Source organism: Ascaphus truei, chromosome 14 (assembly GCF_040206685.1).
Source record: "Ascaphus truei isolate aAscTru1 chromosome 14, aAscTru1.hap1, whole genome shotgun sequence".
In the NCBI taxonomy this organism is placed as follows: domain Eukaryota; kingdom Metazoa; phylum Chordata; class Amphibia; order Anura; family Ascaphidae; genus Ascaphus; species Ascaphus truei.
The window spans coordinates 55748890-55771227 of NC_134496.1; the positions used below are offsets into that span (position 1 = coordinate 55748890).

The 22338-nt window shown below is 45.8% G+C and overlaps 1 protein-coding gene across 2 annotated transcripts in view; it reads left to right on the forward strand.

Moving 5' to 3' along the window:
* LOC142466194 (IgGFc-binding protein-like) overlaps window positions 1–22338 on the forward strand; it is a 108032-nt gene that overhangs the window by 16718 nt on the left and 68976 nt on the right. The window contains exons 9-21 of one of the 2 annotated variants that reach the window (XM_075571054.1): window positions 312–595; window positions 2975–3252; window positions 8622–9220; window positions 9371–9938; window positions 10472–10671; window positions 11640–12020; window positions 12245–12531; window positions 16463–16734; window positions 17253–17330; window positions 19571–19812; window positions 20566–20849; window positions 20962–21239; window positions 21672–22270. In XM_075571054.1, coding sequence (XP_075427169.1) covers window positions 312–595; window positions 2975–3252; window positions 8622–9220; window positions 9371–9938; window positions 10472–10671; window positions 11640–12020; window positions 12245–12531; window positions 16463–16734; window positions 17253–17330; window positions 19571–19812; window positions 20566–20849; window positions 20962–21239; window positions 21672–22270 — 4350 coding nt within the window. The remainder of the gene's footprint in view (window positions 1–311; window positions 596–2974; window positions 3253–8621; window positions 9221–9370; window positions 9939–10471; window positions 10672–11639; window positions 12021–12244; window positions 12532–16462; window positions 16735–17252; window positions 17331–19570; window positions 19813–20565; window positions 20850–20961; window positions 21240–21671; window positions 22271–22338) is intronic. The other variant, XM_075571055.1, reaches the window with a different exon arrangement.

Consider the following 22338-nt stretch of genomic DNA (forward strand, 5'->3'; position numbering starts at 1 on the left):
AACAAAGAAATACACATCTTTTGCCCAGTACACAGTGTAATGACCGTAGGTTTTTGTCTGCATTATTCGCTGCCTGCGTCTTTAGGGTGTGAATAATATGTCTGCAGCTTCCTCTTTAAGGAGAGGGTACTGTACTTTGCAACCTAATTATATATTAAAACATAAATGCTTATCTTATGATTTTTAGGGGGCAATTACAAAAAACAGTGTAGATTATATTTAAGAGTACTTTGTTTTCCTATTTTCTTCCCAGTTTTGGAGCCACGTTAAAAAATATCCTTCTTTTCTGTGGTTTCTTCATATATTCCCAGGTGAATGGATTACACCATCAGCTTCCCCTGAACCTGACCCCAGGCGTGTCTGTTGGCCTCAGTGGTCAGTATGCTGCTGTCACGGCGGGGTTTGGCCTGAGAGTGAAGTATGATGGAGATCACAGAGTTGAAGTGACTCTTTCTAATGAGTATCAGGGTAAAGTGTGTGGGATCTGCGCCAATTATAACGGAAAGCGTTCAGATGATAACCTCAATCCCGCTGGAATGGAGGAGCCAAATTCTGTCAGCTATGGCAACAGCTGGCAGGTCAGCAATGACCCAAGGTAGGAGGCTAATACTATCCATACTCGGGTCTATTAATCAAAGTCTTCTTTCTGCAGGCAAAACTAGTGCAAAACTAGTGCAAAACTAGTGCAAAAGAAATGTACCAGATTTACCAAAGGAGCTTTTAATGACAATCCTTTTCTCATTGGCCCAGTTTAATATATACAGTCCAGTACATGCAAAGGGAGTCACAACACAGAGACACTGTGGTAGGCGGATGCTGGCCTTTGAAGTAGGAGTTTTTTTTTTTTTTTTTTTAAAGATTAAGGCACATTCTATACTTGCCAAATCAGCTGATCAGGCTGTTTGGGGGCAAAATTCCAAATAGAAGACCATGTGATGCACATCAATGAGCCTGAGAGGTGTATGTGCATTAATGAAATCCCCCGGAACGTCAAAAATCCATTCCCCAAAATTGCTCACTGACAGAATAGTGATAAATACCTTGATACATTGATGGTGAGAAGTCAAATTCCAAGAACCACCTGAATGCAAAACCAGACTTTATTTCAATATGACACACACAGCCTCTAAATCTGGTTCATTCTGAACTTTAGGAAGTAACTTTACCTCAATTCTGACTGCTATTCAGTATCTAAAATAAAAGGCAAGCTCCTTGACCCTGTATTATTCTAAACTGTTTGTGCTCCATCCTTTGTATTACTCTAACAAAGTGTGTCCTGGTAACCCATTCACTGCTGGAGGGACCAACGATGGTGCGTGCTCCAGCTCTCCTAAAAACAAGTATTAATACACACTTAAAGGAACAACGTTTCATGCAAAAGATACATATAGTGCAGCTGACGTTTGGTTATGGCGTAATCACTGTGCAGTGGGGCACTTCTCTTTACAGCTGACGTTTGGTTATGGCGTAATCACTGTGCATTGGTCACTTCTCTTTACAGCTGACGTTTGGTTATGGCGTAATCACTGTGCATTGTCGCTTCTCTTTACAGCTGACGTTTGGTTATGGCGTAATCACTGTGCATTGGGTCGCTTCTCTTTACAGCTGACGTTTGGTTATGGCGTAATCACTGTGCAGTGGGGCACTTCTCTTTACAGCTGACGTTTGGTTATGGCGTAATCACTGTGCATTGGGTCACTTCTCTTTACAGCTGACGTTTGGTTATGGCGTAATCACTGTGCATTGGGTCACTTCTCTTTACAGCTTACGTTTGGTTATGGCGTAATCACTGTGCATTGGGTCACTTCTCTTTACAGCTGACGTTTGGTTATGGTGTAATCACTGTGCATTGTCGCTTCTCTTTACAGCTGACGTTTGGTTATGGCGTAATCACTGTGCATTGGGTCGCTTCTCTTTACAGCTGACGTTTAGTTATGGCGTAATCACTGTGCATTAGTCGCTTCTCATTACAGCTGACGTTTGGTTATGGCGTAATCACTGTGCATTGGGTCACTTCTCTTTACAGCTGACGTTTGGTTATGGCGTAATCACTGTGCATTGGGTCGCTTCTCTTTACAGCTGACGTTTAGTTATGGCGTAATCACTGTGCATTAGTCGCTTCTCATTACAGCTGACATTTGGTTATGGCGTAATCACTGTGCATTGGGTCACTTCTCTTTACAGCTGACGTTTGGTTATGGCGTAATCACTGTGCATTGGTCGCTTCTCTTTACAGCTGACGTTTGGTTATGGCGTAATCACTGTGCATTGGGTCACTTCTCTTTACAGCTGACGTTTGGTTATGGCGTAATCACTGTGCATTGGGTCACTTCTCTTTACAGCTGACGTTTGGTTATGGCGTAATCACTGTGCATTGGGTCACTTCTCTTTACAGCTGACGTTTGGTTATGGCGTAATCACTGTGCATTGGGTCAGTTCTCATTACAGCTGACATTTGGTTATGGCGTAATCACTGTGCATTGGGTCGCTTCTCTTTACAGCTGACGTTTGGTTATGGCGTAATCACTGTGCATTGGGTCGCTTCTCTTTACAGCTGACGTTTGGTTATGACGTAATCACTGTGCATTGGTCGCTTCTCTTTACAGCTGACGTTTGGTTATGGCGTAATCACTGTGCATTAGTCGCTTCTCATTACAGCTGACGTTTGGTTATGGCGTAATCACTGTGCATTGGGTCAGTTCTCATTACAGCTGACATTTGGTTATGGCGTAATCACTGTGCATTGGGTCGCTTCTCTTTACAGCTGACGTTTGGTTATGGCGTAATCACTGTGCATTGGTCGCTTCTCTTTACAGCTGACGTTTGGTTATGGCGTAATCACTGTGCATTGGGTCGCTTCTCTTTACAGCTGACGTTTGGTTATGGCGTAATCACTGTGCATTGGGTCGCTTCTCTTTACGGCTGACGTTTGGTAATGGCGTAATCACTGTGCATTGGTCGCTTCTCTTTACAGCTGTTCTCCAGATTCTGGTCATGCTCCCCAATGCACTGATGATGAAAAACGTATAATCGAGGGCAGCCAGTCCTGTGGCTTAGTGCTTGACTTGAAGGGCCTCTTCAAACGCTGCCATCTTATAGTAGATCCACACGAGTACTTTATAAACTGCTACTACGACATGTGTGAGTTTAATCTGAGCCAGGAGGCTCTCTGTAACAGTCTCCAGGCATATACGGACGCTTGTCAGGCAGCAGGGGCTGCCGTGGAACCCTGGAGAAACGCAACTTTCTGTCGTAAGTATAAAACCGTTACCGAGATCCACCTATTTATTTTTATTTTGCTTCTCTGTGAGCAACAGATATCCTGGTCTGTCAGCATCACTAATGGGTATCACTAATGGGCACCACTAATGGGCATCACTAATGGGCATCACTAATGAGTATCACTAATGGGTACCACTAATGGGTACCACTAACGGGTATCACTAATGGGTATCACTAATGGGCATCACTAATGGGTATCACTAATGGGCATCACTAATGGGCATCACTAATGGGTATCACTAATGGGTATAACTAATGGGTATCACTAATGGGTATCACTAATGGGCATCACTAATGGGCATCACTAATGGGTATCACTAATGGGCATCACTAATGGGTATCACTAATGGGTATCACTAATGGGTATCACTAATGGGCATCACTAATGGGCATCACTAATGGGCATCACTAATGGGTATCACTAATGGGTATCACTAATGGGTATCACTAATGGGTATCACTAATGGGTACCACTAATGGGCATCACTAATGGGTATCACTAATGGGTATCACTAATGCAGGCCTGCCCAACTCGTAAAGTGAGAAGGGCCGAACTGCTCCAAGGAAAAAAAATTTGGGCCGCACGGGTTAAATCATCATCATCATCATCATCATCATCATCATCATCATCATCATCATCATCATCATCATCATCATCATCATCATCATCATCATCATCATCATCATCATCATCATCATCATCATCATCATCATCTCTCCTCCAGCACCTCTCCATCATCATCATCCTCATCTCCCCCAGAACCCCTCACTATCAACCTTTATGATACTCCCCATCTATCTCTCATACCCCCATCTCTCCCCCTCACCCACACAATACCACCCTCCACATCAAAAACACAATACCCCCTCCACATCCCCCCAGCCCATTCCATGTCAGCAGCCCCCCCCCCAAGTCAGCATCCCATGTCAGCATCCCCCCATGTCTCTCTTCCCTCAATATAACACTCTCTCCCCCTCCCTTAAATCACACCCTCTCCTCCTCCTCTCAATGACACTCTCCCCCTCCCCTCAATATGACACACTCTCCCCCTCCCCTCAATATGACACGCTCTCCCCCTCCACTCAATATGACACTCTCTCCCCCTCCCCTCAATATGACACTCTCCCCCTCCCCTCAATATGACACTCTCCCCCTCCATATGACACTCTCCACCTCCCCTCAATATGACACTCTCCCCCTCCCATCAATATGACACTCCCCCCCTCCCCTCAATATGACACTCTCTCCCCCTCCCCTCAATATGACACACTCTCCCCCTCCCCTAAATCACACCCTCTCCCCCTCTTCTCAATATGAATCTCTCCCCCTCCCCTCAATATGACACTCTCCCCCTCCCCTCAATATGACACACTCTCCCCCTCCCCTCAATATGACACTCTTCCCCTCCCCTCAATATGGCACTCTCCCCCTCCCCTCAATATGACACACTCTCCCCCTCCCCTCAATATAACACACTCTCCCCCTCCCCTCAATATAACACTCTCTCCCCCTCCCCTCATTATGACACTCTCCTCAATATGACACTCTCTCTCTCCCTCTCTTCAATATGACACTCTCCCCCTCCCCTAAATGGCACTCTCTCCCCCTCCTCTCAATATGACACTCTTTCCCCCTCTCCTCAATATGACACTCTCTCCCCCCCTGCAACTCACATCATACCCCCCCTGCACCTCACATCACTTCCCCCCCCCTTGCACCTCACATGTCAGCAGCCCCCCCCTCACATGCCAGCAGCCCACCCACCCCTCACATGCCAGCAGCCCACCCACCCCTCACATGCCAGCAGCCCCCCCCTCACATGTCAGCAGCCCACCCCCCACTCACATGTCAGCAGCCCACCCCCCCTCACATGTCAGCAGCCCCCCCCCCAAGTCAGCATCCCATGTCAGCATCCCCCCATGTCTCTCTTCCCTCAATATAACACTCTCTCCCCCTCCCTTAAATCACACCCTCTCCTCCTCCTCTCAATGACACTCTCCCCCTCCCCTCAATATGACACACTCTCCCCCTCCCCTCAATATGACACGCTCTCCCCCTCCACTCAATATGACACTCTCTCCCCCTCCCCTCAATATGACACTCTCCACCTCCCCTCAATATGACACTCTCCCCCTCCCATCAATATGACACTCCCCCCCTCCCCTCAATATGACACTCTCTCCCCCCCCTCAATATGACACACTCTCCCCCTCCCCTAAATCACACCCTCTCCCCCTCTTCTCAATATGAATCTCTCCCCCTCCCCTCAATATGACACTCTCCCCCTCCCCTCAATATGACACACTCTCCCCCTCCCCTCAATATGACACTCTTCCCCTCCCCTCAATATGGCACTCTCCCCCTCCCCTCAATATGACACACTCTCCCCCTCCCCTCAATATAACACACTCTCCCCCTCCCCTCAATATAACACTCTCTCCCCCTCCCCTCATTATGACACTCTCCTCAATATGACACTCTCTCTCTCCCTCTCTTCAATATGACACTCTCCCCCTCCCCTAAATGGCACTCTCTCCCCCTCCTCTCAATATGACACTCTTTCCCCCTCTCCTCAATATGACACTCTCTCCCCCCCTGCAACTCACATCATACCCCCCCTGCACCTCACATCACTTCCCCCCCCCCTTGCACCTCACATGTCAGCAGCCCCCCCCCCCTCACATGCCAGCAGCCCACCCACCCCTCACATGCCAGCAGCCCACCCACCCCTCACATGCCAGCAGCCCCCCCCTCACATGTCAGCAGCCCACCCCCCACTCACATGTCAGCAGCCCACCCCCCCTCACATGTCAGCAGCCCACCCACCCCTCACATGCCAGAAGCCCCCCCTCACATGTCAGAAGCCCACCCCCCCCCCACATGTCAGCAGCCCACCCCCCCTCACATGTCAGCAGCCCACCCCCCCTCACATGTCAGCAGCCCACCCCCCTCACATGTCAGCAGCCCACCCACCTCACATGTCAGCAGCCCACCCCCCCTCACATGTCAGCAGCCCACCCCCCCTCACATGTCAGCAGCCCACTCCCCCTCACATGTCAGCACCCCCCCCCCCCTCACATGTCAGCACCCCCCCCTCACATGTCAGCAGCCCACCCCCCACCTCTGCACCAGCCTGTTTTTCACACACACCCACCTCTGCACCAGCCCGTTTTTCACACACCCCCCCCCCCACACACACACACACACCCGGGGGCGGGGAGGGGGGGGCGGTGGAGGAGGGGGATGAATCGCCGCCATTTAAATTTTTTATTTATTTAATTAATTAATTAACTGGCGCCCGGCCGGAGTCACTGCGGGCCACACAGAGAGGCCAGGCGGCCCGCGGGCCGTATGTTGTGCAGCCCTGCACTAATGGGTATCACTAATGGGTATCACTAATGGGTATCACTAATGGGTATCACTAATGGGTATCACTAATGGGTATCACTAATGGGTATCACTAATGGGCATCACTAATGGGCAGTCAGCCTCGTCCACTCCTAGCAGCACAGGAGTGTTGTACTCCAGCACAGTATTACTCATGGATTTTAGGTCGGTGGCACTAGAATGTTTTTACCCTTAACAGCATTGTACAGCATACAATTACCACCGTCTGCCCTACGGATATTATTGGAATAAGTGGTGGTGTTGTACTTTGTAAAGTTTATAAAGTTACTGTCTAATAGTAAAAGCCGTACAGCATATTTCAGCTCACCCGATTTGGAGAAGATGGGCAGTTGAGGAGAAAATACAGCTGTAATAAGTCAAAGAAATACAGGGCAAAATTACCACTTAACATGAACAGAATTCATTGGGGCCTATTCTAGTAGGTTCGATAACTATCTTAAGGAGAAGGAGCAGCTCAGTGAGTAAAGACACTGACTGGCACTGAGTTGAAGCAGGGGAGCCTGGTTCAATTCCCGGCGACCTGGGGCACGTCACCCTATCTCCCTGTGCCTCAGGCACCAAAAACATAGATTGTAAGCTATATGGGGCAGGGACCTGTGCCTGCAAAATGTCTCTGTAATGCGCTATGTAAAACTAGCAGCGCTATACAAGAACATGCTATTATTATTATTATTGAGCATTAATACCGGCTTCAACTCGCAGGTTCTCTTGAGCATTAATACCGGCTCCAGAGAAACCGGCTTCCATCCTATGTAATAAAAATACATTTACACGTAGCTTCATTACCTTAGCGGCTAACCACTAAGATAATGAAATGGTTGAATACCAGTGCCCGGTTAATTGGGGTAGAGGGGGTGGATGAGGATGGTATGTGGCCCATGGGTTTTTTTTAATTTTATTTTAATAACAATAGTATTGAATCAGGGGGTCTCCGGAGCTGAACCACAATAATTTCAGCCTCGGGGACCACCTGATTCCCGAGTTACAGGCCCCGGTATGGTGTGCTGGTATCTCCCTGCATTGTTTAAATGTCCCGTGTCACATGACCGGGAGATTTCAACATACAGGATATACTGGCACCCCATATAGGGGCCTGTACCTCGGGAATCAGGGGGTCCCCGAGGCTGAAATTAATGCGGTTCAGCTTAAGAGACCCCGTGCTACAATAATTATTAAAATAGTTTGATCGCCTGTAAGAGCTGTGCAGGGAGATGCAGCTCTCTCTGTGCAGGGAGGTGCAGCTCTCTGTGCAGGGAGAGGCAGCTCTCTCTGAGCAGGGAGATCGCCTGTAAGAGCTGTGCAGGGAGATGCAGCTCTCTCTGTGCAGGGAGGTGCAGCTCTCTGTGCAGGGAGAGGCAGCTCTCTCTGAGCAGGGAGATCGCCTGTAAGAGCTGTGCAGGGAGATGCAGCTCTCTCTGTGCAGGGAAATGCAGATCTCTCTGTGCAGGGAGATGCAGTTCTTACAGACTGCAGGCAGATCGCAGCGGAAGAACTTAGAAAAAGGTTGAGATAAGGACACTGCCATCCCGAGCGTTGGCATTGTCCTACCTCACAGGTTCTGACTTGCGATAACTCTTTCTGATTCTTTCTGAATACCGTCAAAACACAAATGTCAGGCCGTGAGGTAGGGTTATGCCAAACTGTTCCATCTGGCAGTGATTTTATCGAAGCTTCTAGAAAAAGACCCAACGAGACAATTCATATTTATTTCACCCTGAGCAATGTCTTTACTATTTCTTTTTAAAGGTGAAATAAAAAATGTAAACAACTGAGACCATTTGTGCCAGATATCAATGTGGTAAACAACACTTATATTTGGGACAGATGTTTCAAATAGCTGATTGTAAAGATGCAGCTGAGTGTAATATATGAAGACAACCATAAAAATAGGATTGACTATATAATTGCAAACTGTATTTATATTTTACAGCTCTACAGTGTCCCCTCAACAGTCATTACGAGCAGTGTGGCTCAGCCTGTCCTGCTACTTGTGTGAACCCAGTGTCTCCTTCCACATGCAGCCTTCCCTGTGCTGAGGGATGTGTCTGTGACCCGGGATATATTCTCTATGACAAGAAGTGTGTTCCACGTCACCAGTGTGGATGTTGGAAAGATGATAAGCATTATCCTGTAGGCTCTGAATTCTGGACAGATGACACTTGCTCTTCAAAATGCACATGTCCCTCAGCAGGTGGCAGCTTAGTCTGTAACAGCGCGTCGTGTCCAAGTAACCAGTTCTGCGGAATATCCAATGGAGTTCCTGGCTGTTATGGTAACACATTTGGTATCTGTAGAGTCCATAATGACCCTCACTACAATACCTTTGATAAAGTAAACCATCACTTTATGGGTCTGTGCACCTATACACTGGCCAAGCTCTGTGCCAATTCTACTTCTCTACCATATTTCAACATTGAAGCAAAGAATGAACATCGTGGGAACCCATCAGTGTCTTATGTTCAAAAAGTTATTGTAGAAGTCTACGATAATAAAATAACAATTGTTAAGAAAGAGCCAAGTCGTGTCTTGGTAAGTTATTCATACTGTTATTTTTTGAAGTTTCATATTTTTGATCATAATGTATAAGTTTGAACATCACAGCTGTAGAAATAGTAACCCATTTTACATATTTTTTAATTGTACCATAATGCTCAAAAACAATGCTTTTCTGTTTTCTAGGTAAATGGTATTTGGACCACTCTTCCAGTAAACCTGGTTGGTGAATCACTGAAAGTGAGCAGAAGTGGAAGATATGTATTTCTAGAGACTAATTTCAAACTCACAGTCTCTTATGATACCGATCATTCAGTGGAAGTGCAGGTTCCTACCACCTATTTCAATCAGACATGTGGAATGTGTGGTAATTTAAATCAAATCCGACAAGATGACTACATGATGCCCAATGGACAACAAGCCCAGAACTCTAATCAGCTGGGCAACAGCTGGATAGTGGATGATGAAGATGGTGAATGTTATCCAATTGTCCCTACACCTTCCCCACCATGTCCACCAGCAAATGAAGACCTCTATGAGAGTGATACATTCTGTGGTCTCTTAACAAGTAAAGATGGTCCATTCCAAGCCTGTCATTCTGTAATCAATCCTGAGAGCTTCTTGGATAGCTGTGTGTTTGACCTCTGTGCTTTGGAAGGTGATAGGAATGTTCTATGTAGTGCTTTAGAGGCTTATGCTGATGCCTGTCAACATGCAGGAGTGACCGTTGTTTGGCGAAATGCAACTTTCTGTTGTAAGTATTCATTGGCGTTTATAAAGAATTGTAAAGTATCTGTTGATATAACCTAGTAGTAAATGTACAGATGTAGTACATGTTATTAAAATGCGATCTTGTAAACAGACCTGATAAAACATGATATTCTGTTAATTTAACGCAAGTTTTTATGTGATACGTATCACAAATACATGCGGCCATGATAAATATTGCATGAAAACTTGTGTTGAATCTGGTGTTAGTAAGAGGCACTACATCTCTATTGTTTTGATATCTACCGGAATCCAAATGAAATACTATTGATATGAAGATGCATTATTAGGGTCTTTGCATTAATACAGAGTAACGTGCCATTTACACACTGCTCCATAGAAAGTATCTAGAATGTTGACATGGTTTGGATGGCAAAGAAAGTTACACTGTAGTGAATAAGGAGCTGTTTTAAACTTCTATTTTTTTTCAAAGGAGTAGGAAGGGGGATTTGGGGGGAGCGCGTGTAAAACTCAACTTTGATACATTCTTTGACACTGTTTATTGTTCTGTTTACTCAGCCATTCCTTGTCCTGCTAACAGTCACTATAACGTATGCTCAAGTGCTTGTCCTGCCACATGCTTGAACCAAAATGCACCAAACAACTGCAGCAAGCCATGCATGGAGGGATGCGAGTGTGATGATGGCTTTGTCCTTAGTGGGGGCACTTGCGTTTCTGTTAATAACTGCGGCTGCATCTATAATGACAAGTACTATGAGGTTGGTATTGAAAGCTGCTATCATCATTGATCTTAAGCTTTACTTTGCATCCAAATCAATAAAATCCTGCAAAGTGGGAGCTTGAACCCAACGTCCTAGGTATGCCGTGCTTACTTATTAATGTAAAGCTATGTACAATTCGTGTAAAAAAGCAGTCGTGGTGAATAACATGAAATATTGCGCTACATAGGAAAACGTAAATCCCTGTCTTAAAATATAGTAACAGTAGGAATATAATCCTTAGTGGCTAAAATCTCCCTCCATTCTCTCTTAAGGAAAAATTATCTTTCATGGAGTTTATTTTATGCATCTTGGTAAATAATAAGAATCAGGGTGTTATAATTATGTGGCAAATAGACTATTTCTTATTCTTCAAACAATTGAGCTACAGTATATGCTCTTAACATGTTATCTGCATGTTAGCATTACGTAAACCACATGGAACATCTAAATACAGTACATAGAAGTACCAGTAGCAAAAGAGTGCTAAGAAGTATTTTTGATCAAAACTTGAACGTACAGAGAGAAATGAAGCTGATTTGACAGTAATGGGACGGAAGTTCAAAATTGATAGGTTGGACAAAATTAAATAAATCCTTTAGACATACAGTATGATGGCTGAGTGGGGCAGAAAACATACAGCCCTAAAGATGGCTTGCACTTCAGAAGAACCTGTGATCTGTTCTTTCAATCCATTTTACAATATATTAACGTCTAAATAGCTGCATTGGAAGAATACACTGTATTTATTGTTCAGGGGGTCAGTAAATAGCAGTAATTAAACAATACATAATTCAATAGCAATGTTACAGTAATTTTAAGAAAAAATACAAATAATTTGGTACAGAAAAAAATTAAGACAAAAAAGTGGAGGTTTTCTACTGCAATACGGTTATAATACACATGACTGGTTAAAAAAAGACAGAAAATCACAAATATAACGATGATTCCTAACTGCAAATTTACAGGAAAATGAAGTGTTCTGGCAAGGAGAATGTGAAAAGCAATGTAAGTGTATCGGAAACAACCAGACAAGCTGCCACGCTGAGACCTGCGGACCGCATCATATATGCAAAGTTCAGAACGGATTTCTCGGGTGCTACCCAGCGGACATCTCCATCTGCCATGTTCATGGGGACCCGCACTACATAACGTTTGATGGCAAGCTGTACCATTTCCAAGGCGCATGCAATTATACAGCTGTAGAGACCTGTAAAACCTCATCCGTAAACTTCTCAGTCACCACCAGGAATGAGCACAGAGGGAGCGAGGCCTGGGCAGCCTTACATTCGGTTGCGGTCAGAATGAATCACCTTCACATCATTTTGGGAAAAAATAAAATTGTTGAGGTAAGTGTAAATTAGAAGGGGCGACATAAAACCTGTAGCCATTTTGTAACTTGATATGCCCGAAATCATGCTTGTGCGGTATTGGGACGCCTGAGTCTGTTAGCTAGGAAAGATGACTTCCCTGGGACAGTGTACATTTGGGCGTAGAGTAGATGATGAGGAGTTTATTGTGGATTCCCATTATGCCAAAAATCAAAATACATTTGTATCTGTCATTATTGTAGGTGAATGGAATCCACGTTTCTTTGCCTCTGAACGCTATACATGGCGTAACAATCAGTTTAAATGGCTTCTATGTGGTTTTGCAAACCAATTTTGGGCTTGAGGTTAAGTTTGATGGCAACCATGAACTCTTTGTTCGAGTCAACGAAAAATTGAAAGGCCAGCTCTGCGGTCTGTGTGGCACTTACAATGACAATGAGAGGGACGATTTCCTGAGGCCTGATGGCTTAATGGCATATACTTCAAATGAATTTGGAAATAGCTGGCGTGTTTCTGATGATAACTGGCCGTAAGTATAAGCAAACAATTAATTACCAACCTCTATGAAATGCTACATACAGGCCTATTCATATGTGAAGTGTCTGATATCCTAACTCATCTTTATGCATAGTATTTGAGCTTTTCATTTCCAACTTCAAGCAAAAGTAAAACCATAAATACCAAACGATAGCCTGGGCTATATATATATACTAGCTGAGAGACCCGGCGTTGCCCGGGATGTAAATGCGTAATAGGTAGTATTATTTATAACTCGTGGAACAATAGGTGAGTATTTGTTGTAAAGGTTTCGGGGGGGGGGGGAGAAAGGGGAGCGGGGGGGGGGAGAAAGGGGAGCGGGGGGGGGGGAGAAAGGGGAGCGGGGGGGGGAGAAAGGGGAGCGGGGGGGGGAGAAAGGGGAGCGGGGGGGAGAAAGGGGAGCGGGGGGGGGAGAAAGGGGAGCGGGGGGGGGGGAGAAAGGGGAGCGGGGGGGGAGAAAGGGGAGCGGGGGGGGAGAAAGGGGAGCGGGGGGGGAGAAAGGGGAGCGGGGGGGGGAGAAAGGGGAGCGGGGGGGGGGAGAAAGGGGAGCGGGGGGGGGGGGAGAAAGGGGAGCGGGGGGGGGGAGAAAGGGGAGCGGGGGGGGGAGAAAGGGGAGCGGGGGGGGGGAGAAAGGGGAGCGGGGGGGGGGAGAAAGGGGAGCGGGGGGGGGGAGAAAGGGGAGCAGGGGGGGGGGAGAAAGGGGAGCGGGGGGGGAGAAAGGGGAGCGGGGGGGGAGAAAGGGGAGCGGGGGGGGGAGAAAGGGGAGCGGGGGGGGGAGAAAGGGGAGCGGGGGGGGGAGAAAGGGGAGCGGGGGGGGAGAAAGGGGAGCGGGGGGGAGAAAGGGGAGCGGGGGGGGGGGGGAAGAGGAGTGGGGGGGGGGAAAGGGGAGTGGGGGGGGGTGGAGAGCGGTGGGCATATGTATTGTCATAATTTATGTATGGGCATTTCCCCCCCCCCCCGTTCCCCGTGACTCCCCCCCCCCCCCCGTTCCCTGTGACTCGCGCTCCCCCCCCCGGCGGCCGCTTGGTCCCCCGATGTGCCGTCCTGCTGAGTGAGGCGTGCAGGCGGCTGCAGGAAGCGCCCTGTGTGGGCCTAAGACTCACGCTCCCCCCCCCCCCCCGGCGCCCGCTCGATGTGGCGTCTGGCTGAGCGGCGGTAGGAAGCGCCCTGTGTGGGCCTGAGGCTGAGGCGGGACGCGCAGTGGGCCTGAGGCTGAGGCGGGACGCGCAGTGGGCCTGAGGCTGAGGCGGGACGCGCAGTGGGCCTGAGGCTGAGGCGGGACGCGCAGTGGGCCTGAGGCTGAGGCGGGACGCACAGTGACTTACCTGAGCGGGTGGTAGCGCCGGGGAGGTAAGGGAGCGGCTGGGGTAGGAGGGCCGCGCTTCCCGTCCGGAGCCAGTGCAGGATGGCGCACGTGAGGGGGGGGGGGCGGACAGAGGGTGTGTGTGTGTGTATAGAGCTGCTGTGTTGTGTGTGTGTGTGTGTATAGAGCTGCTGTGTTGTGTGTGTGTGTGTGTGTGTGTGTGTATAGAGCTGCTGTGTTGTGTGTGTGTGTGTGTGTGTGTGTGTATAGAGCTGCTGTGTTGTGTGTGTGTGTGTGTGTGTATAGAGCTGCTGTGTTGTGTGTGTGTGTATAGAGCTGCTGTGTTGTGTGTGTGTGTGTGTGTATAGAGCTGCTGTGTTGTGTGTGTGTGTGTGTGTGTATAGAGCTGCTGTGTTGTGTGTGTGTGTGTGTGTGTGTGTGTATAGAGCTGCTGTGTTGTGTGTGTGTGTGTGTGTGTGTATAGAGCTGCTGTGTTGTGTGTGTGTGTGTGTGTGTATAGAGCTGCTGTGTTGTGTGTGTGTGTGTGTGTGTGTGTGTGTGTATAGAGCTGCTGTGTTGTGTGTGTGTGTGTGTGTGTATAGAGCTGCTGTGTTGTGTGTGTGTGTGTGTGTATAGAGCTGCTGTGTTGTGTGTGTGTGTGTGTGTGTGTATAGAGCTGCTGTGTTGTGTGTGTGTGTGTGTGTGTGTGTATAGAGCTGCTGTGTTGTGTGTGTGTGTGTGTGTGTGTATAGAGCCGCTGTGTTGTGTGTGTGTGTGTGTGTGTGTATAGAGCCGCTGTGTTGTGTGTGTGTGTGTGTGTGTGTATAGAGCTGCTGTGTTGTGTGTGTGTGTGTGTGTGTGTGTGTGTATAGAGCTGCTGTGTTGTGTGTGTGTGTGTGTGTGTGTGTGTTGTGTGTGTGTGTGTGTGTGTGTGTGTATAGAGCTGCTGTGTTGTGTGTGTGTGTGTGTGGGCCGTCACTCCGCCTCAGGCCAATGAGAGGTGTGCGGGGGCGGTCGACCCAAGGGACCAATGAGATTTCCCCTAGGGACACCGGACATCCAGGCAGGCAAACATACAGTGCTTTCACTAATATAGTATAAGATATATATAGACATCAAGGGACAGCACGCAGGTAAGTTTATCAAAAATGTTCTATATTTGATAGAAGACACAAAAACCGACGTTTCGGTCCCCCAGTGGGACCTTTCTGCACCCCCTTGAGAAAGGTCCCACTGGGGGACCGAAACGTCGTTTTTTGTGTCTTCTATCAAATATAGAACATTTTTGATTTACTTACCTGCGTGCTGTCCCTTGATGTCGTGTTGCAACCGGTATCGTATGGTCTATATATATATATATATATATATAAAAATATATAAAAATATATAAAATATATAAAAATTATCTCCATAAAATAATATAGTTCCATAAGAGAGAATGCAGGAAAAGACAAGCCAATAAGGCAGGGTATATATATATATATATATATATATATATATATAAAATATATATATATATATACCCTGCCTTATTGGCTTGTCTTTTCCTGCATTCTCTCTTATGGAACTATATTATTTTATGGAGATAATTTTTTGCACCTTGGAAAATACTAGGGGTATTAGAATTATGTGGCAAATAGATTTCTACCTGATTATTTCTTATTTATCTGAAGTGGCAGAGTTTGTGGTACATCTCCTTTTGAGCTACCTGCTCATACTGAGTTATCTGCATGCTAACATTACGCAAACAGATTCAATTCTATGAAGGCAGCGGACGAAAAAAGATTCCTTTATTGGATTACATATCCTACGTGTTTCGGCTTGGGGAAACATAATCACTTAGCGTTCCTTAAATACCCCGTAGGGGAGAGGTTCTCAACTCCAATCCTCAAGACCCCCTAACAGGTCAGGTTTTAAGGATATTCCAGCCCCAGCACAGGTGGCTCAATTAGTCACTCAGTCTTAGACTTAGCAACTGATTGAGTCACCTGTGCTGAAGCGGGGATACCCTTAAAACCTGACCTGTTGGGGGGTCTTGAGGACTAGAGTTGAGACCCTCTGCCCTAGGGAGTACCCTCCCCCCTGTAATCAATGAAAGACGCAGGGATCTCGCATCGACGCATACAATATCACCGCATCCCGATGAAAGGTTAGGAGGAGAAGTCCAGGCCTGAGTGCTTGGTTGCCATGGTGCTTGATAAAAAGGAAGAGGAATGATCATATCTGACAATTTAAGATCCAATATTAATGCATACATGTAACATGGGCTAGTGAGGAAGGAAGGCAGCCGGAGGGGGAAAGATCACACACCTTTAATTAGCTGCCCCCATACAAATGAATCTATTCATCGCATGGGATCTACCCCAGGATGAGACCCCTGACAGTATATGCTGCACCGCTACTAATAACAATAATTCCAGCATAGTGAGTAAAGGAGTGCAAGCTCAACGGCCAATTCTTTAAAGCATTACGCAAGCAGCAGAGAACTACCCTCCCCGGGTAAATGTCTCAGTTATTATATATTGTATGTACTGAATAAATAGTTGAAGTTACGATGTTCTGTTCCTGAAAGGGGTGAGTGGTATGTACATCTAATAACATTATATGTACCTTACTCTAGATGTGAACAAGATGTTGTTGATCCCCCACCTTGTGATCCTTTTGATGAGAAACAATATGAGGATAACTGCAAGATCATCTTGTTAAGCAATGGACCGTTCAAAGACTGTCACTTCTACATCCTTCCCCAGCTATATTTTAAAAGTTGCGTCTACGACCAGTGTGCTACTGGGGGAGGCTTAGAACAGTTCTGCAATTCTTTAGAGGCTTATGCCGCTGCCTGTGAAAATGCAGCGATACACGTTGGAGATTGGAGAGAAGACACCATCTGCCGTAAGTGAAACGAATCTTGACATTTCTCATCTGTTGCTTCCTTTACCCCTTGTTTTTACCCTTCCTTATAGATTGTTAGCCATTGTACCAGTACAGTATAGGGTAATGTTGTAACAGTTCCAGTATGTAATACTTGTTTTTCGTGTTATGTAATTTCACTTCTCTATTGTACTGCACTACAGAATATGTAGGTGCCTTACAAATAAAAATAATATTCTTTTTTATTTTGTGCATTACGTCTGTAGAACTTCAGAGGCTTTGTAGATTTTGATACCTTTTTAGTAGACACGGGCGAGCCGGTCCAAACCCATTTCCCGGAATTTCCTGTTCCCTCAGTTAGTACATTTCTCATTACACCACAGCAGTGGGTGCAGAATATCCTAACATGTCTCACCCTAATGCCCCAGAGGAGACAATGAAATCTCCTACATCTGCATTTACTTTACTTTTTTCTATTGTCATGAAAACCCCACAAAGGAGTTTAAGGTTCTTGATCACTTCTCCTGTTCTTTACAAAGGTTCTACTACTACTACAAGTCCCGCCCCAAGCCCAACCATTCCTTCTACAGCAGCTCCCACAGGCCCACCCTCTTCAGGTAAATAGCTTTGTTTCTTGCGCTGTATTTTACCTCTTTGCTACTGGAGAGGCCAGCAATGCATTGTAAATCATGTGACCTATTTCCTGGGGCCTATTATAGTCTCCAGTGCTATATGTAATCGCTGAAACCCACATTGAAATGTCACTGGAGAGACACTGCTGCACGAAATGGAGCACACCTGAGATACGTGAAATATATACCTATAGGGGTTATTTAAATATACTTCACATATCCTGTTCACATATATTTCAGGTTTGCTCCTTTTTGTGCCTAGGTGTCTCGCCACGTGTTCTTTTAAGGTGGATTTCAGGGGATATATACAGACCTAACTAGCGCATTGTTACATCCCTGCGTTAAATATAACACTGCTCTGTTGATAGACGTTGTGAGAGGGATCACCTCTTTTGCATACAATTAGCACTAACGTTCGTTATTTTAACGTAAGAGCCCGTTACGGCTTAACACTGCGTTAGTGAGCTTTGAAGACACCTATTAGTACTTAACAATACATTAACTTAACTTCTTATTAAGTCAATACCTGAAACCCTAACAGAGTTAATTAGCAAAGGCTTAACGTCACGTTATTACAGTGTTCACTTCAAATATTTAAGTCTTGACATCCCAGCCAAAGTCGGAAATAGGACTTTAACTGGAGAGATAAAGAGATAGACAGATCGTTCTCTCTCTGGGACTAAAACCAGTTTTAGGTGTGACTTAAATAATGTGCTGTTATTTCCTGGAGGTAACGGAGCTTTGTAAATATGAGATGAATATCTCTCAGGCTGTAATGAGTTTATTGGCATATAATTTAGAATAACGGCCATAATAACGCCATGCTATCTACAGGAATAAGTCTTGGTTAACACCATGTTATTTATTTTAGTAAATGCTGTGTTATCATTAACCTGATGTGTCCCTCCCTACCCGGCTCCAAAGGGAGTTTACATCGGAAGGCCTCTTATATTGGCTTACTCGGTGTGTTACCTTTGTCAGGGTGCTGGAGCCATGCGGCTGGTAAAAAGAGGGATATGACACTCATCTTTTCACCTGTTGAAAGGGCCCTGCCCCTCGAAATATCAACTCAATGTGAATAAATGAATGCCTTTTCCAAAAGGAGTTTAAGGTTCTTGATCATTTCTCCTTTTTCATTTCATAGGTTCTATTACTTCAACAACTACAACAAGCAGTCCCACCACCATCACCTCCACCACCATCTCAACCACCATCCCCACCACCATCCCCACCACCATCCCCACCACCATCCCAACCATCACCTCCACCACCATCCCCACCACCATCCCCACCACCATCCCCACCACCATCACAACCACCATCCCCACCACCATCCCCACCACCATCCCCACGATCATCCCCACCACCATCCCCACCACCATCCCCACGATCATCCCCACCACCATCCCCACCATCATCCCCACCACCATCCCAACCACCATCCCCACCACCATCCCCACCATCATCCCCACCACCATCCCCACCATCATCCCCACCACCATCCCCACCACCATCCCAACCACAATCCCCAGCACCAGCCCCAACACCATCCGCAGCACCACCAGCTCCAGTCCAACAATTCCTTCTACACCTACAGACCCACCACCCTCTTCAGGTAAATAGTTTTGTTTATTTAGCTGTACTTTACCCACTTGTTACTGGAGGAGCCAGCAATGCATTGTAAATAACAGGCGCAGATTCACTAAGCTCCGTTATATCAGGCAAAATAACATTACATTTACCTGAAACCCTAACAGAGTTAATTAGCAAAGGCTTAACGTCACGTTATTACAGCGTTCACTTCAAATATTTAAGTCTTGTCATCCCAGCCAGAGTCGGAAATAGGACTTTAACTGGAGAGATAAAGAGATAGACAGATCGTTCTCTCTCTGGGACTAAAACCAGTTTTAGGTGTGACTTAAATAATGTGCTGTTATTTCCTGGGGGTAATGGAGCTTTGTGAATATGAGACGAATATCTCTCAGGCTGTAATGAGTTTATTGGCATATAATTTAGAATAACGGCCATAATAATGCCATGCTATCTACGGGAATAAGTCTTGGGTAACACCATGTTATTTGTTTTAGTAAATACTGTGTTATCATTAACGTGACATTAATCTAGGTTAACATCACGTTAAATAGTCTAACTACGTGCTTCGTCAGGATCCAATGCATACGTATATGTTGTGTATTTTCCAATCGGCTTCTCCTCTTTGTGCTCAGGCTCCTGTGTGGTAGATGGCGACCCTCACTATAACACCTTTGATCATCAAGTCCATCACTTCATGGGAACTTGCACCTACACTTTATCTAAACTCTGTGACACTGACACACACCTGACCGACTTCAATGTGGAAGCAGCCAATGAGCACAGAGGAGGCAACACTAAAGTTTCATACGTCACGTATGTGAATGTGGATGTGCACGGATACAGGATCACGCTGGGGAAGAACAGACACGTTAAGGTGAGACTACACGTTGTTGTTCTGGTAATTATATAAAATAAATTGGCAAAAGAGATTTTTGCTACATACTGTATATGGGAAAATATTTCTTCACGTAAGACAGTTCTGTCCCATTGTACAGCGAGGCCTCATCTGAGCAGTTATAGGATATAGCAGCGGTGCGCAAACTTAGGGGCGCGCCCGAGACTGACTGCGCGGGGCGCGGGGTTAACAGAGGTCCGGCACGCTTACTGAAGGCACTTACATTAGGTGCCGGGGAAGCGGCAAAAGCCTCTGTAAACCTAACTTATCTTGGCTCCGGAGGCTTCTTAGACATGTCGCCATTGCAACGCGGCATCAAATGCCGCAGTGAGGTCATTACGCCAACGCCAGAGCCGTGGTAAGAGGGGGGCGTGGAGAGAGCAGAACTGCCGGCAGAGGGGCACAGGGAAAAAAGTTTGCGATCCCCTGGGATAGAGAACAGTGGCCGGGAACCAGTTATGTTTTATTCTGTTAGGGAAATACAGTAGTGGAAATGTCAGTGAAACATACAAATATTCTCTAATATATTCAGCCTGTTTCCTGGTTATCTGCTTGTTCATCAAGAGAGAGACAGACGTAGCAGGCGTTATTGCACTAATACATTAGCTCCTCCCCTTTTTAACTCACAGGCGCGTTGTGTGCGTCCTGTGGCATCGCGCCAGTGGGAGCATTAATGCCTGCTGCATCGCTTATTATAATATCATTTCTCATGCTATATTGTTATGAATGTAGGTGGATGGAACATCTATACCATTACCCATCACACTGTCACCAGGTGTCAACATCTTCCTAAGTGGACATAATGTAATTGTCACAACAGCCTTTGGCCTGAGCGTGAAATTTGATGGAAATTATAGGGCGGAAGTGTCTCTCTCAGATAACTATGCAAGTAAAGTGTGTGGGATCTGTGGAAATTACAATGGAAATGCATCCGATGACTTCTTAAACCCAGATGGAAAGTTTGAGTCCGACTCTGCCAGTCTTGGTAACAGCTGGCAGGTTGGCAATGACACAAGGTGAGTGACTTCTGAATTAGAAAACAACTGACATGTTTTAGAAATGACACCTTAGTATATTGTTATTTACATCTTTGCATTATCTGTACAAATCTAACATTATTTCTCACAGGTGCTCCCCAGGAACGGATCACACACCAGACTGTACTGATGATGAGAAAGACACCATTGTCAGCAACAGCTTCTGTGGAATTATCACTGACACAAATGGGCCCTTCAGACATTGCCACAATGTGATAGATCCAACAGCTTACTTCAATAACTGTGTCTATGACTTGTGTGTATTGCACCTGGATCCTGACTCTCTATGTGACAGTCTTCAGTCCTATGTAGGTTCTTGCCAGTCCCATGGAGTTACAGTAGCGTCCTGGAGAAATGACACTTTCTGCCGTAAGTACAACATCTCTATTCTTACATAAATAACTGAAGTTGGGTGTGCTGCCAATAAGATGCTTTCTCTGGGTAACATGTGCCAGGGGTTAGCATACAGTATTAGTATTTCCAATATTTTACAATCAGTCATTAGGAGATAGTAATGAATCTGATATTGAAATGATTTAAAATGATTACTTTGAGTTTTTATTAAAATATTGTTTAAAATACCATTCTCTAATACTCTCAATTGTGTTTAAATGTTGTTTCCAACTGTCAAGTCTATTTTTCATAAATGTGCTACTTTTAAATGAAAATGTACTTTTCTTATCGAGGTATTACATCATGCTCGACCATTGAGCACCATCTACATTTATTCATTGGTTCCAATCACATCATTGTTATGCTATTATTTAATTTCTTCGACTGAAATCCGTTTTGTTTTTACAGCTCTGCACTGTGCTTCTAACAGTCATTACGAGCAGTGTGGTTCAGCCTGTCCTGCTACTTGTGTGAGCCCAGGGTCTCCTTCCACATGCAGCCTTCCCTGTGCTGAGGGATGTGTCTGTGACCCGGGATATGTTCTCTATGACAAGAAGTGTGTTCCACGTCACCAGTGTGGATGTTGGAAAGATGATAAGCATTATCCTGTAGGCTCTGAATTCTGGACAGATGACACTTGCTCTTCAAAATGCACATGTCCCTCAGCAGGTGGCAGCTTAGTCTGTAACAGCGCATCGTGTCCAAGTAACCAGTACTGCGGAATATCCAATGGAGTTCCTGGCTGTTATTATTACATATATGGTACCTGTAGAGTCCATAATGACCCCCACTATGACACTTTTGACAGACAAATCCATCATTTTATGGGTCTGTGCACCTATACACTGGCCAAGCTCTGTGCCAATTCCTCTTCTCTACAATATTTCAACATTGAAGCAAAGAATGAACATCGAGGACATCCTTCCGTGTCCTATGTGCAGAGGGTCTTTGTTGAAGTCTATGGCTATAAAGTACAAATTGTGAGAAATGAACCAGCTCGTGTTTTGGTAAGAACTTTTTCTCATTTCTGATTTACTTTGACAGAACTTTGTTTTAATAAAATAACTTACCTTAT